Raw genomic sequence first — 16,962 nt, 5'->3', positions numbered from 1 at the left:
TGTCCACGAGGACTCCAAGGTCTTTTTCGCACACACTGCTGTCAAGCCAGGCGTCCCCCATTCTGTATCTTTGATTTCCATTTTTTCTGCCGAAGTGAAGTATCTTGCATTTGTCCCTGTTGAACTTCATTTTGTTAGTTTTGGCCCATCTCTCTAGTCTGTCAAGATCGTTTTGAATTCTGCTCCTGTCTTCTGGAGTGTTAGCTATCCCTCCCAGTTTTGTGTCGTCTGCAAACTTGATGATCGTGCCTTCTAACCCTTCGTCTAAGTCGTTAATAAAGATGTTGAACAGAACCGGGCCCAGGACGGAGCCCTGCGGCACTCCACTTGTCACTTCTTTCCATGATGAAGACGACGCATTGGTGAGCACCCTTTGGGTTCGTTCGCTTAGCCAATTACAGATCCACCTAACCGTAGTTTTGTCTAGCCCACATTTTACTAGTTTGTTTGCCAGAAGGTCGTGGGGGACTTTGTCGAAGGCCTTACTGAAATCCAGGTACGCTACATCCACAGCATTCCCTGTATCGACCCAACTCGTAACTCTATCGAAAAAAAAGATCAGATTAGTCTGGCATGACTTGTTTTTGGTAAATCCGTGTTGACTATTAGCAATGACCGCATTTGTTTCTAAGTGTTCGCAGACCACTTCCTTAATGATCTTTTCCAGAATTTTGCCTGGTATTGATGTGAGGCTGACCGGACGGTAATTGTTTGGGTCGTTCTTTTTTCCCTTCTTGAAGATAGGGACCACATTCGCCCTCCTCCAATCTGCTGGGACTTCTCCCGTTCTCCAAGAACTCTCGAAGATAATTGCCAGTGGTTCTGAAATAACTTCCGCTAGTTCCTTCAGTACTCTTGGGTGTAGCTGATCTGGCCCTGGGGACTTGAATTCGTTTAGAGAGGCCAGGTGTTCCTGGACAACGTGTCTCCCTATTTGGGGTTGGATTTCCCCCAATCCTTCGTCCATTCCGTGTTGCTGAGGTTGAAGATGGCTTTCTTTTTCTGAGAAGACCGAGGCAAAGAAGGTATTGAGCAGTTCTGCCTTTTCCCTGTCCCCTGTCGCCATCACCCCATCTTCTCCTTGCAATGGCCCTATCGCCTCCTTTTTCTTCCTTTTTCTACCAACGTAAGCAAAAAAGCCTTTTTTGTTGTTTTTTATGTCCCTGGCAAGCCTGAGCTCATTTTGCGCTTTAGCCTTGCGAACCTTTTCCCTACAGGTGTTGGCTATACGTTTGAATTCTTCTTTGGTGATTTCTCCCCTTTTCCACTTCTTGTGCATGTCACTTTTGAGCTTTAGCTCAGTTAGAAGTTCTTTGGACATCCATTCTGGCTTCTTTGCACTTGTCTTATTTTTCTTCTTTGTTGGCACTGTTTGCATTTGCGCCGTGAGTATTTCACTTTTGAAAAACTCCCATCCATCCTTAACTCCCTTGTTTTTTAATATCGGCGTCCATGGAATGCCGCTCAGTAATTCCTTCATTTTTTGGAAGTCAGCTCTCTTAAAGTCCAGAAAGCGTGTTTGACTTGTCTTAGTTTCAGCATTCCTTTGTATTGCAAACTGCAGGAGCACATGGTCACTTGCCCCTAAGGATCCAACCACTTCAACTGTATTGATCAGGTCTTCCACATTTGTTAAGATTAGATCAAGAGTTGCTGATCCCCTTGTTGCCTCTTCTACCTTCTGGACCATAAAATTATCTGCAAGGCAAGTGAGGAATTTGTTGGACTTTGTACTCCTGGCTGAGTTTGTTTTCCAGCAGATATCGGGATAATTGAAATCGCCCATGACTACTATATCTCTTCTTTGTGCCTGTTTGGTCAGCTGTTGACAGAAGGCTTCATCAAGTCCTTCATCCTGACTCGGAGGTCTGTAGTAGACACCCACGACAAGATCTTTTTGAGTCCTGGTTCCCTTGATTCTTATCCAGATGCTTTCAAGCTGGTTTCCCGGATTACAGTCTTGCATTTCTTCTGCAACGTAACTGTTTTTGACATATAAAGCTACTCCCCCTCCTCTCCCCTTTGTTCTATTTCTGTGAAAGAGGTTATAGCCCTCAATGGTTAAATTCCAGTGATGGGAGTCATCCCACCAGGTTTCAGTGATGCCTATGACATCGTATGTGTGGTGCTGTGCTAGGAGTTGGAGTTCGTCTTGCTTATTTCCCATGCTCTGAGCATTAGTGTAAAGACATGTAAGCCCCTGTGACCTCCTCTCGGTCCTGAATTTGGACCTTATCTTCAATTATGTTCCATAACACAGGTCTCCACAATCCTTGTCTCAAGTAGAGTATTCTCATTGAGTCAGTGGGAACTTGGTATGTGAGTTTCATTGATTATAGTAATAGTAATACATTTTATTGATTAGCCCTTGGGCCATATTATAATACCAAACCAAACACAGGGCTTGATAGGACTTGATTACACTCTATGTAATAAGTTAAAATAAGACACTTATAACAATACAGTAGAGTTTCACTGATTCAATAAGTGTTCTGTAATTGATAGTAACAATGGGATTTAGAATGTGCAGAGCAAAACTCTTCAAAGATCTGTGCTCTCTTTTCTCCCAGGTGGTGGAGGAGGCCAGGCCCTGTCTATTGACGGTAATCTGCATCATGGAAGAACTGAACACTGTGAAACATTTGACAACCCTCCTCTTTGCCAGGAAAATTTCCAGGTGCAGCTCCTAGAAGTTTGGGGCTTTCAAAACTCTTGATCGATTCCTTTCCAGTTGAGGCTGAAATTGCTTCTCACAACATTGCTGGTGGTGAAACAAAAGATGTTGGATGATGACTGATAGATGGAGGTGTCAACGATAGCAGATTTTTAAAAACGTGGTTGTCCATTAATACTATTGTTTGTGATAAGAATGTTTTGAAAAGAACAATAATAGCTATTTGATATTGTAACATTGCTTGTCCACAAAACCATTCTACCTAGAAGTCTCAAAAAGTTTAATTTTGGAAGATACAGAATTGCCATGGTTGATTGCTCACCACAATTAAGCAAACCCACTATCAGCACAGATGAAATCTCCAAGGACTCTTTTTCTTTATTTGATTGGTATGAACAGGTACAGTCACTAGCTTTTCTGTCAAAACCTTTATGCTATAAAAAAGGAGGGGAGGAATGAGTGTATTTATAAACCAGTGGAACAAGAAAAATTCAAGGTAACATATGTTCATAGACTTTATTTTAACCTGTTTTGATGTATTTGCTCTCATGTATCTTTTTACTTTGTGTAGTGTATTTCTTTTAATTTTGTTAAAACAAATGACATCAAATAGAAAGACATCAGATGCCAGATAGTTGACTTTGATTGGTATTTTCACAAAAGAAAACCTGTGAATTTCACTTGATACCATATGCCCCACTGACAATACCCTCAGTTTCCATTTTTGTTATATATAGTATAGAATTTAAAAGGAGGGTAAAACAGAGAATGATAAATCTGTCAAATTTATCTGGGTCTAGTTTTGTCATATTTCCACCATTAAATTTGTTCTGTCTTACTTTTGCAAGGGGTTTCTTTTTAAAGTTGACATGAAATTTCAGACAGGTTTTGTGCCCATTTCTTCTTCTATAGCTGGCTAAACTGAGATTACCTAGAGTAGTAGTTCTCAACCTGTGGGTCCCCAGGTATTTTGGCCTACAACTCCCAGAAATCCCAGCAAGTTTACCAGCTGTTGGGATTTCTGGGAGTTGAAGGCGAAAACATCTGGGGACCCACAGGTTGAGAACCACTGGCCTAGAGGAAACCTACTGAGATATATAAAACTTGTTTTCATATATGTATTTTTAATTGACAAACTTCCACCCAATGTTTGGGAAAGTGCAGATTTTGGAACACAACTGTTTTTCAGCTCAAGAAATGTGGATAAGATAGCTTTGTTTTAGCTTAAGAGAAGCCTAATGAATTTCTCCTCCAGCCAAGCTTTAAAAATTATAATTAAAATATGACTTTGTATCTTTTCCCCAAAGCTAAACACATTGAATGTTTTATAAAGTTTTTTTCATAGCTGATAATTGTTTTTTGATGGTGATTTTGTCACTGCAAACTATGCAAAATCCTCAACCCAAAATAATGTATTTCTTTTGTATATAAATTTTACCACAGTACTCAAATATTTACCATCTGTAAATTTCTTTCTAGCTGTGGAAGATCATGACACTATAGGCCATCTTTAAGTCATCAGATGGTATGAGAAAGCATTTGTCTAAAAATACATTTGTGCAAGTGGCTTGAAGTGTAGCTGATGTTGCCAATAGAGGAAGCTATTACAGCACTGTCAATGTGGAACAATCATTTTTTGCACTTGAAAAACGGTGTTACTGGAGAATATAATGAAGCATTCATTGGATCACTGTTATATTCACCAGTGTTTGATCTGTACACCTGGATAGCTTTGCATCTGGGCTACAGACCCAAGAACAGAGCAGAAATAGGCATCCTGTCCCTATGGTCAAAATAATTTCAGAAAGCCCTGGAGCTTCCATAAACCTTCTCTCTTTTTTCAAAAAGGCCAAGAGACATCTGGTGATTGCAAAGCTCTCTAGACTACATGCTTTTTAACAGTTCTGCAGGCCCTCTGGGCATCTTGTTAAAAGTATTGCATAAAGAACTGTCACTAAAAGATTTGAATGGGCCTTCCCTCTTAAAGACTGAACACTTTTACATTAGGGATTGCAACAAAGCAGAGAGCCTTCCCAATCCACCTATTCTAAAGATGAAAGAAAATAGAATTGTCTTTAGCCTTCAGGGCTGCCAGTCATTCTGATTTCCTGTATGATTTCCAGCTTGCAGTGATGAATAAACATTGTACCGTGCTGTTCTTGTCACCAGAGTCGTGCATTTTACAACAAAGAGAGTAGTGTTATGATTGCCATCAGACACTAGCAAACACCATTAGTATTCAAAGTATAGTAACACTGCATGCATGAGTGTTAAAAGCAGAGAATGTATTGGTAGAATTGGGAAACATGGTTGTAGAGTCCGTTTGTTAAAACAGTTTATCCTATAATGAATTGGCTGTTTGTCACACAGTTTTCTTATTTCCGCTCCAAGAAACTTGTAACTGCCCCTCTGTAAGATGTCTTTAATGACTATACCTGTTTTCTGGATTGTAGCCCATTTTGGTTGCACTTGTTTTTGTCCACTTACTGAAAAGACAACTGATCAATACTTTTCAAAGTGAAACCTTCACAAAAGATATGGCAATGCAGGATACCAATTAAGAACAGTAGGAAGAAATGTAACCGTGGCTCAAATAGATTTCACAGTTGTACAATAAATTGATATAAGCTGCTACAGAAGGGATCTTCAGCTAACCTAGTGGTTGACCTAAGAGAAAGAAGGAAAAGTTACTTGGGGTGTCTGTGTTGTATGTATATATAACAGAGCAAAGAGAAGTGATAAGGTAATGATTGTGTGACTGTGCCTTGCAAAGAAAGACTAAAAATAGGAGCCAAAATAGAGAAATGCCATTAAAATAACTGTTAGGCAAAGTCTATTAGTTTGCTTTTGAGTGTATGACAGCCAATGGAAAGAATTACATTTGACACATTTCAAACAACAGTCTCTCAGAATCCCCATTGACTGGGAGGCTTTATAATCTATACAATCAGAATGACAAACTTAGCAAGTTATTGGGTTATTGTCAGGGCCGGCCGGAGATAATTTTTAATGGGAAGCGGGGGTGCTGAAAAGCGCCCCCGCCACCGGCCCCGCCTCCCGCGCCCTGGCCCCGCCTCCCACGCTGCGTGGGAGGCGGGGCCATGGCGATTAGTGAGGGGGCGGGGCCACAGTTGGCCCCGCCCCCGCCCAGCGTGCCCTGGCCCCGCCTCCCACGCTGCGTGGGAGGCGGGGCCAGGGCACGCTGGGCGGGGGGGCGGGGCCAGAGTTGGCCCCGCCTCCCACGCTACTCCCACTCGCCCGTCTGGCCTTCCTAGCAGGCCAGAAAGCAGCGGAGGTCCCTCCAGGCCGCGATTGCGGCCTGGAGGGACCTCCGCTGCTTTCTGGCCTGGTAGGAAAGGCCAGACGGGCGAGCGGGAGTAGCGGAGGCGGAGCCAGCTCTGACGCCGCTCCCCCCCCGCCCAGCGTGCCTTGGCCCCGCCTCCCACGCTGCGTGGGAGGCAGGGCCAAGGCACGCTGGGCGGGGGGGGGAGCGGCGTCAGAGCTGGCTCCGCCTCCCACGCTACTCCCGCTCGCCCGTCTGGCCTTTTCAAGCAGGCCAGACGGGCCAGGGCGCACTGGGCGGGAGGCGGGGCACCGTCAGGGCGGAGGCGGAGCCAGCTCTGACGCCGCTCCCCCCCCGCCCAGCGTGCCTTGGCCCCGCCTCCCGAGGCAGGGCCAAGGCACGCTGGGCGGGGGGGAGCGGCGTCAGAGCTGGCTCCGCCTCCGCTACTCCCGCTCGCCCGTCTGGCCTTTCCTACCAGGCCAGAAAGCAGCGGAGGTCCCTCCAGGCCGCAATCGCGGCCTGGAGGGACCTCCGCTGCTTTCTGGCCTTCTAGGAAGGCCAGACGGGCGAGCGGGAGTAGCGTGGGAGGCGGAGCCAGCTCTGACGCCGCTCCCCCCCCGCCCAGCGTGCCTTGGCCCTGCCTCCCACGCAGCGTGGGAGGCGGGGCCAAGGCACGCTGGGCGGGGGGGGGAGCGGCGTCAGAGCTGGCCCCGCCTCCCACGCTACTCCCGCTCGCCCGTCTGGCCTTTTCAAGCAGGCCAGACGGGCCAGGGCGCACTGGGCGGGAGGCGGGGCACCGTCAGGGCGGTGCCCCGCCTCCCGCCCAGCCTGACGGCGCCCCCCCGGGCCTGCGCCCGAGGCGGCGGCGTCAGCTGCCGCATGAGTGGGGCTGGCCCTGGTTATTGTGATGTGGTTCATGGGCCTATTTCAGTCTGCTGATATGTAGCATGATTCCATGAAATAAACAGTTGTAGCCAGTAGCCCCCAATATGGTACTGATCCCTGATATACTGGAAAAATAATTTCTGGTTCCTTATGTTAGTTTGAGAAACATCGCTTTAGTGCATCATAGAATAAATAAATGCCCAAATGGTCTTATCTGTAGCCTATTAAATATGTTTTGGATTCCACTATTTATATTAATAATCTCAAAATGCATCCATAGGTACTGTATGTGGTCACAATACCCATAGTTCACTTGGTTGACTTGGGGTGGTCCCAAAAGGAAAAAAAATATTGTGTCTACAGGCTATGAGCCTATTTTCTCTGCCCCATTCCAGCATAGAAGCATTCAAAAGAAACAATGATGTTTCTGGAAAAGATAATTGCAGCAAAGTTCTAAAGATATTTAGTTAATGTGCCTGGGCAGTGCTGGGTTGCAGCAGCACATGCTCCAGGGGACAGGTGAACTACATCAAAGCTTTGACTAGCTGCAGAACTGGCATCCTTTAGCTCACAGTGTATGTCCCAAAGTGCAAGACAGGAAAAGCCAGTAGAGATCACCTCTGCTTTCCTTTCAACTGGATGGCACAGTGTGCCCTCTCCTTTATTTAGCAGATTTATAAAGAGAGGATTATATTGAATGCATTCTAGCTGAAATCTAAGGAAATTAGAAACCACAATGACTTAACCTACTTTCATTTGTCTATTACCCCTTCATTTATGCCAACAAGCACATGAGAAGGGCCCAGCTAAATCAGACCACCGCCTGCATTATTTCCTCATGAACAGAGAGCTCTTGTCAAGTTTCTACAGTGGCCAATCAGTTCCCCATGGGAAGCCCACAAGGAGAACATGTTCATCTTTCCATCCCTCCAGTTTGCAAGTACTGTTCTAACATATTTCTACACTTCCTAAATACTGCTTTTGATCCACATATTGCCTCTAATACTGGAGGTATTTCAAAATTTGTCATCTAGTGGTCCTCATGTTGCTCTGCATACTGTTTCAATTACTTTAGTATAGATTTCATCGACTGTCATTGTGTGTTACTTTACAAGTTGACTGACTATTCCTACTACACTTTGCTGTCTCTGGCAAAGAAAAGATACACCCTGCATACCCTGCTGATTGCACTAGCAGTTTTTATTCTACACCATCGCTAAGTAATTGTGGAAGGCAAGGAGGCTGCATTGATCCCTCAGAAAAATCTTGTAGGGCAAAATCCTGCATTACATCTGTTTCTGTAAAAAAAATTCCAACATTTCTTTGTCCCCAAATACACTTTAGAGGACATTGCAACCATATTTGTGCGATTTCCTGTGTCTCTATAGCAGTGCTTCCCAAACCATTCTGGTCATGAAACCCTTCAGAAGACATTTTTCTCTGTGAAAACTTAACTCTGTCCTTAATTTTTCCACAGAAGTCTGTCCCTAAACATGATAACCCACAAGGTTTTTTCTTCTTTCATCTACTCCTATTGTCAGATTGTCTTGTATAATGTAGTAGGTTTGGAAATAAAGAGATTCAAGTTTCATTTTTAAAGCATAGATACATCAAATTTCAATAAGATCTTCAAACTCTAGCATGGACGTTTTTGAAAAAGATTGTAAAGATTTTTCATGAACCCTCTATGGTGGTGAGAGGTTTACTCAGTTACCCTCCCCTCCGAACTCATTGCTAGTACCTTCAATATCTCACTATCATGTCTTGAATAACCATTTTGCAGATATGACAGACGTATGTGCTGTCATTGCAGCAAAAGTCGATATCTAGGTGTCCAATAACTCAGTTAGTGGGATTACGCTGGATCAGTTTCAATTGGTGAGAATTTCTGATGTGGACAAACTTCTGGGGCAAGTTAGTAAAAAAACCTGCTTTCTTGATCTCTATCCCTCTTGGCTGGTCATCCAGGGAGGAGATGCAATTCAATCTCAAATACAACAAGTTATCAATATATCTCTCAGGGAGGGGAATTTTCTATCCTGTTTAAAAGAAGCAATAGTCAGACCACTTCTGAAAAAGCCCTCCCTGGATGCCCTGGACCTTAATAATTACAAACCAGTCCCCAAGTCTCTTTTTTTGGGCAAGGTGATTGAGAAGGCAATTGCCCTCCAACTCCAGGCAGCCTTGGATGACACACACTTCCATGACCCATTTTGAACTAGCTTCAGAGAAGGATATGGAGTTGAGACTGCTATGGTTGTCCCCCTGTTGCTGCTTCTAGATCTCACAGTGACTTTCGATACTATCCACCATGGTATCCTTCTGGAATGCCTGGAGGGTTGGGAATCAGAGGCACTGTGCTGCAGTGGTTCCAGCCATATCTCTCAGGCAGGTTCCAGGTGGTGGTGCTTGGGATAGCTGCTCCTCAAAAAGGGAAGATGCCATTCTATCCACAATGCTTTTACCATTTACATGAAACTGCTGGTAGAGAACATCCAGAGGCATGAGGTGAGGTGCTATCAATATGCTGATGACACCAAAATATATTTCTCCATGCCTTCAAAAACAGCCTCAGCTAAGGATAGTATGTCTCTGCTGAATGAATATCTGGAGGAGGTAATAGGTTGGATGAGGAAAAAAATGAAATTGAATTCAAACAAAACAGGTTGAAAGACTGTGTTCACAGCTTGGGAATGCTCTTGGATCAATCTCTTCAGGTAGATACAACAGTTAGCTTCAGCTGATATACCAGCTGCTTCCCTTCCTAGATTTGGAGGACCTAAAGATGAGAGTGCATGCGCTGGTAACCTCCAGGTTGGATTTCTGCAATGCGCTGAACATTAGTTTATCTCTGTGGCACATTTGGAAACACCAATGAGTTCAAAACATGGTATCCAGATTGGTTACAGGAACATCCAGGAGCGAGCATACTACACCCATATTAAAGTCACTCCACTGGCTGCCAATTAGTTTCCAGGCAAAGTACAAAGTGTTGGTTTTGACCTTTAAAGCCCTACATGGTTTGGGTCCAGATTACCTACAAGATTGCCTTCTCCCGTACAATCCTCTCCAAACACTGAGGTCCTCGGGGGGGGGGGGGCACGGGGGAATGCATCTTCTCCAACCAGCCAGAACTCAACTGAAGACTGTCACCCAGAAGACTTTTTGAAGATTATGGAATGACCTGCTGGAATAGCTCTGACAGCTAAACAAATTTAAAACGGAATTAAAGACCTATCTGTTCAAGCAGGTCTACCCAATCAGCTCTAAATCATGAGTTTTGAATTTACATTCTATTACTGCTATATGTTGATTCTGTACCCTATGTTTGGTGTGTTTTTATTTTGATATATTTTTATCTATGTATTTCATTGTATGTGTTTTATGTTTATATGTTTTGGCTCTGTCGTACCCCACCATGAGCCAATAGGAGAGACACATAACAATTATTATTATTATTATTATTATTATTATTATTATTATTACTATTATTATTATTATTATTATTATTATTATTTAGTGAGGTACCAAACCTCTTTGGTAGAGAAGGCTATAATTCCCAGAATTCCATAGCATTGAGCCATGGCAGTTAAAGTGATGTCAAACTGCATTCATTCTACAGTGTATATGGACCCTAAGGCATTATGAATGTTAATGCTCCAACAAAAACTGAACAACACATTGGTTCATTAACAAAGCTTTTGAAAGGGAGCATATGGGCTGTTTGGTCTCCACAGAGCACAGAGACTCCTGTTGGGAAAGTACTCCTTTCTCTGGAACAGATACAGAAGCTGAATAAAGTAGGGCACACACTCGCACTGGCATTTGCCAAAGATAGCATAATTGGCTGCCTGTCCTACCTTAGGAAATAGAAAGAAGTGGGAGCATGCCTGAAAGTAGGACAGCCCCAATCAAAAGTAGGAAACTCTTGCAGTAGCCGGAAGCAAAGAAGGCAGGTCAAGTGGAAGGAACAAAAAGAAAGAAAGGGAGAGTTACTTGGGGTGTTTTAGTTTATTAAAATGATGGCTTTACTCTTAAGGAAAGAAGAAAACACATAGATAATCTACGCTTGACAACCAACCGCTGAGTCCAGCTAAGAGCCTTGCCACGTTTTAGGCTCCCTATAGTGACACTTTGGGTGAATTTCTTAGCACTTTTTATAAATATTTGATCCTGGCATTACTCTTTCAACAGGAACCTAAAAATATAGAGAAAGCAGTAATAGCCTGAGCAATTTTGTCAATTTACAGTTTGATTTGTTCAGCAACCTGCCTAAAAAGTGTGAACTACCAGTGAGGAAGCTGGGTTCCTATGGAAAGACTGTGTGGCTATTTTTCAGTCCCATCTACACTGCCATATAATGAAGTTTGAAACTGCATTATATGTTCAGTTTAGACTCATACAATGCAGTTCAGTGCAGTTAAGAGTAATAACACTTATTGTTTTACCTATACAATATACTCACGTTTTTGTCTGTCTTTTCCCCCAGCTGTTACAAAAAGCCAAACAGGCTTTCGTACCTTAAAAGTCATGCTGAAGGGGCATGCACTTTGCACATCCTCAGAAATCTCCTTTTTCGGAGGGCGACTTGGAAGGACACACCCACAAGTTGAATCTCTCTGAAGAAAAAGCTTTATTTGCCGCCTAAGCAAATGGCAGCAGTTGCATACTAGGTAATGAAAGTCTGCAGCACCCCTTGAATGGGGTCGTGATCTTTTATTGTTTTACAGAAATCCAAAAAGCACATTTTGATTGGTGTTAATGTTGGCCTCATTTTAGGAGGCAACCCCTGGCAGTGAGACCAGGGAGAAGCCTGTTGGCAGAAACCCAGGCAAGTGATCAGCCTGAGCTGCCCATTTTGAGTGAGTCCCTGCTGTGGCAAGCATACAGATCAGGCCCAATTGAAATTAGCCAGCAAGCAAGGAGAAAGGGTGATTTTCAGCCAAGGAAGATTTTATTATCTGCAAAAAAGATGCTAGCTAGTGATTCATTCACAAAGTAGATAGCATCTAGAATACAGTTTCATAGCCCTTTTTATACACAAGCTGGCATAGGCTGCAGCCAAGCCTCTAATTCTGACCAATCACGGCCGGCATGGCTGTTTACAATGGGTTATTTGAGTAGCAACATGTGAAGTTCCTCTTTATTGACATGAAAAAGAATACAATGATTGAGGGCATCTCTGGCCCTACCCAGGAAGGCTATTGTTCTATGAGATGAACATGACATGGCTTATTAATAGGGCTGGGCTGGCAATTCCAGACCCCAGAGAAACAAACATCATATATTAATACAATCATGCAAAAATGACAGAGGATGGGTTTTGGCTGTAGAAATGCTGATCCCTTCCAACATGAGTGGTCCTAGGCGTCAAGGGCATGGGTGGTGAATTGCTCTTTCCCCAAGGGGCAAGGGAGATGATTTCCCCCGCCTGAATAGAAGTATTGTGTTGCAATGTTCAGGTAAAGTCCAAAAATATAGGTGAAACTGAGAACTTGATGAGGAAGTTCCCAGCTTAGTTTCTTTCCCCCAGGCTATACAATTATGTGGGATGCAAGACATCTTTGGATTCAGGAACACGGTTTCGCTCAAAGGGAAGAAATGGGGATCTCAGGAGCACAAAACATTAGGTTAACACAACATATAGGCAAAATAGGAACACATAGGAAAAAACATGGGAGTGTTTGGGGCAAATTATATAAATGAGAGACATAGTTTTCCAAAGTACCTTTAACAAGCCAGGCTCCCCAGTATGTCATGGCTAGGGGTAATCTGCCCCTGGTTGTCATGGCACATCATATAAACCTTCAGAGGAAGACGGTGTCAAGGCATCTAAGGAATGCTCTTTGCCTTTCATTGGGTTAATGCTCCGGCAGGCACCAGAGACAGAAAAAAAGAGAAAAAAAAGGAGACTTCAGTGAGCGGTGACCTGGCCCAGGTAAACTAGACATCCCAAGGACCCGGGACTGGTTTTCTCATGCAACATTAATACATTGTCCATTCAATTGGTCTATGCTTACCTAATACATTTTGATTGGCCCTATATTACTAAGCATGCAAACAGGTGGAAAGCAACATAACTGGATTAAACTGGAAATTCATATCTTCTTAAAGTGACCTTGACTTGCGAGGATGCGTTTGCCAGGCATCAGCTTATTTCTTAGTTGCAAGTTAAGGCTGTGTGAAAGAATGGGGAAGATTTGCATGAATCTCTCCCTTGAAACTGCAGTGACAGCTAATTTTCAAAACTCTGTGCCTGTATGCACCCTTATGATGAGACTTCCAATCCTACATTGCACCTATAAAATCTTATAAAACTACATCTCCTTTGTTGGGTTGCTGTGAGTCTTTCGGGCTGTAAGGCCATGTTCCAGAAATTTTTCTCTCCTGACATTTCGTGCACATCTGTGGCAGGCATCCTCAGAGGTTGTGAGGGATGCCTGCCACAGATGTGCATGAAACGTCAGGAGAGAAAACTTCTGGAACATGGCCATACAGCTTGAAAGACTCACAGCAACCCAGTGATTCTGGCATGAAAGCCTTTGGCAATACATCTTCTTCAATGCCTTCTCCATAGACATTTATCTGCGAATCTCATGCCCTTACCCTTGAAGGAAATGAAGAAGAAATAAAGGATTTTCCTCCCCTGGTTCATCAAATAGCATTGAATTCCCATTGCCATTATGGGCAAACTACTTACGATGAGAGTTGCAATCCAAGCTGGAAGTCCAAAAGTGTGGTTAGAGAGGTCGTAGCACTTATTATGTAATCATCATCATCATCATTTGGAAGGACCAATTCTGGACTACGGCAACAGGAAACAACCCACGACTCTTGTGTCATCTTCAAGACACATACATTTCACTTGGCATCAGCTGCCATGGACCACATCCTACTTCATCAGAAAGAATCTACCATTTCCAGACAAAATACAAGTCCATCAGGGGTGCCTCTATACTAGGCATGGGCAAACGTGGGCGGCCTCCCTCCAGGTGTTTTGGACTTCAACTCCCACAGCCTAAGGCCCCTCAGCCACTTAAGAGGTTGAAGGGGAAACGGAAGGGGCCTGAGACTGTTAGGAATGGTGAGCGTTGAAGAGGGAGGACCCATGTTTGCCCAGACCTACTCTATACTGTAGAATGAATGCAGTTCGATCCAGCTTTAACGGCCCTGGTTCGATGTAATGGACTCCTAAGAGTTGGAGCCATAGCAACGAAAGGAGTGCCAAACTCCCTTTTCCCCGCCAGGGAGCATAATTTGCGCACGCGCAATGGGCAGAGCGCCCGGTGGCCGCTGGTGCGCCTGCGTGGTCTCCCGGGGCGACGAGTGTATACATAGACCGCCCCGCGCAAGGGAAGTGCAGCCATGGCGAGCGTCCCCAACGAGGAGGCCGCTCCGCCCGAGGACTTGGCCGGCCTTCAGCTGGAGGCGATCATCGGCTTCAATGGTACCAGAGAAGGGCGAGCGGTGGAGGTTGTATGCGATGACGTGTGAAAGAAGCGATTGAAAGCCACCTGTGGGTTGGAATAAGTGAACTCTGCCCGTGCTCAGAGGCTCTCTTTCTGACCTCCATCATGGGTATCCCAAAGGAGCGTTTTCTTAAAGGATGGACACTCCTACAACAGTTTGTAATCTTGGATAATTGTCACATGCCCCAAATGTGTACATCTTTAAAAGCTTGTAATTCTAGATGTTTTTAGCAATCTCCCCCCACATGTATACACTTTTAACAGTTTATCATTCTGAATACTTTACCCCCCCCCCATTTTTCCCTTAAAGATCAATGATTCCAATCATAGAGAAGTATTGCAGAATTACAAAACTTTTTAGCGAGGTTTGCCACTCTGCACTTTGACAGTGGGAGCAGGGATGGCAATTTGAACACTTTGCATAAAATGGTGATTTAATATGAGATCCCTGATAATAATAATAACTTTATTCTTATAACCTGCCTCCATCTCCCTGAAGGGACTTGGGGTGGCTTACATGAGGACCAAGCCCGGAAAACAATAAAAAATATAAAAATTTAAAACACATAACAAACAATATAATTAAAAACAATTAAATTACAGAATAAAAGCATCATAAAATACATCAATAAACATGTCTTCAAGTCTTTACGGAATGTGGACAGGGTGGGGAGAGAGTTCCAGAGCCGGTGGGCCACCACCGAGAAGGCCCTCTCCCTCGTCCCTACCAACCACGCTTGTGATGGAGGCAGGAGGAAGAGAAGGGCCTCCCCAGCAGATCTAAGAACCCGCACTGGTTTGTAAGGAGAGATACAGGACCTATTAAGGGCTTTGTAGGTCATAACCTGCACTTTGAATTGGGACCAGAAAGTTATCAGTAGCCAGTGGAACTACTTCAGTAGAGGCATTGCATGCTCCCTGTAACTAGCTCCTGTTAGCAACTTGGCTGCCGACCTTTGCACCAGTGGCAGTTTCCGAGCCGTTTTCAAAGGCAGCCCCACGTAGAGCACATTGCAGTCATTCAGTCTAGATCTAACCAAGGCGTGGACTACCGTGGCCAAGTCAAACTTCTTGAAGTACAGTCGCAGCTGGCACATAAGTTTTAACTGTACAAAGGCCCTCCTGGCCACTGCCAAAACCTGAGCATCCTAATTCTGATTAAATCACTATTATAACACTTATTCTTCAGTATGCAGTAGACTAGTGGTTCCCAAACTTATTTGGCCTACCGCCCCCTTTCCAGAAAAAATGTTACTCGGCGCCCCCTGGAAAGGGAGGGCGTGGCTTAGAGGGGTGGATGTGGGTCCTGCCCAAGAGGGCGGGGCTGAGCCTCTCCCCTAGTTCAAGAGGCAGAGCTGGGAGGGGGAGGTGGGCGGGGCCACAAATGGGTGGCCAGGACTGAGATGGGCGGAGTTACGAGCTCTGAGGCAGGGCTGAGCTATCCCTGTCCAGCGGCGCCTGCCAGGACACAGGGGGCGGGGCTGGAGGAGGGGGTGGGGCCTCTTCCCAAGTGCCTGACAGGGCTGAACCTCTCTACCCCGCCCCGTGTTCTAATAAGCACCTCAGGGGAGGTATACAGAGGCTCAGCCCTATCTCGCGCTCTTGGGATGAGGCCCCGCCCCTAGCCCCACCCTTTAATCCTAAAAGGCCACTCAGGAGAGGCTCATCACTGTCTCACGCTCTTGGGAAGAGATCCCGCCCCCTTTCCTAGCTCCGCCCTCTTAGGAGGCCTCTTAGGAGAGGTATAGAGGCTCAGCCCTGTCTTGGGCTCTTGGAAGGAGGCCCCGTCTTGTTCCCTAGCTCCGCCTTCTGTGTCCCAACAAGTGCCTCAGGAGAGGTATAGATCCTCAGCCCTGTCTCGGGCTCTTGGGAAGAAGCCACGGCCACTCCTCTAGCTCCACTCCCTGTGTCCTAACAGGCACCTCAGGTGCTCAGCCCTGTCTCCGGCACTTGGGAAGAAGCCCCGCCCCTCCCCTGGCCCTGCCCCCGTGTCCTAATAGGTGCCATCATCTGGATTGCTGATAATAATAATAATAATACTTTATTTTTGTACCCCGCCTCCATCTCCCTGAAGGGACTCGGGGCTGCTTACACATGGAACAAAATGCCCACAAGACATTAAAGTGAAACTATCCATTAAAACAAAAACACAATTAAAATAAAACATAGCAAAGCATAATAATAAGATAAAAACATAAGTAAAACAAGGATATGAAAAAAACAGCATTAAGACTCGCTCAAACAATACATGACAAAAAACCAATAACTAGAAATACTGAGATGGACATGATCAGGCTATAAAAAAGACTGGGCATGGGATAGAATCACAGAGTTGGAAGAGACCTCATGGGCCATCAAGTCCAACTCGCTGCCAAGAAGCATGACAGTGCGAAACAGCATAGCATAGGGTCAGAGGATTGGAAAAAGTACAGAGAACAGAATACTATCTGGCGAATTAGGGACTGACCATTTATAAGTAGGAACTAGTCATTCTCAAATGCTTGCTGGAACATCCAGGTTTTGAGATCTCTAAGAAAGGAGGACAGTGTAGGGGCTTGCCTAATCTCTCTGGGTAGGGTGTACTGAAGTCAGTACTGAGAAGGCCCTCTCCCTCGTCCCCACCAATCATGCCTGTGACAGTGGTGGGAGCG

The 16,962-nt window shown here is 44.8% G+C and overlaps 2 protein-coding genes across 6 annotated transcripts in view; both read left to right on the top strand.

The window, feature by feature from the left end:
* ntn1 (netrin 1) overlaps positions 1 to 4,828 on the top strand; it is a 328,369-nt gene extending 323,541 nt beyond the window's left edge. For all 5 annotated transcript variants that reach the window (XM_062970707.1, XM_062970709.1, XM_062970708.1 and 2 more), the window contains one exon: positions 2,571 to 4,828. In XM_062970707.1, coding sequence (XP_062826777.1) covers positions 2,571 to 2,716 — 146 coding nt within the window. In that variant the 3' untranslated portion in view covers positions 2,717 to 4,828. The remainder of the gene's footprint in view (positions 1 to 2,570) is intronic.
* A 9,329-nt stretch (positions 4,829 to 14,157) lies between these two features.
* Positions 14,158 to 16,962, top strand: part of cfap52 (cilia and flagella associated protein 52) — a 38,824-nt gene continuing 36,019 nt past the window's right edge. The window contains exon 1 of the mRNA XM_003217159.3: positions 14,158 to 14,289. Coding sequence (XP_003217207.1) covers positions 14,208 to 14,289 — 82 coding nt within the window. The 5' untranslated portion in view covers positions 14,158 to 14,207. The remainder of the gene's footprint in view (positions 14,290 to 16,962) is intronic.

Source organism: Anolis carolinensis, chromosome 2 (genome assembly GCF_035594765.1).
Source record: "Anolis carolinensis isolate JA03-04 chromosome 2, rAnoCar3.1.pri, whole genome shotgun sequence".
Taxonomy (NCBI): domain Eukaryota; kingdom Metazoa; phylum Chordata; class Lepidosauria; order Squamata; family Dactyloidae; genus Anolis; species Anolis carolinensis.
The sequence above is the reverse complement of the archived record's forward strand: the minus strand, read 5'-3'. Positions and strand labels throughout refer to the sequence as shown.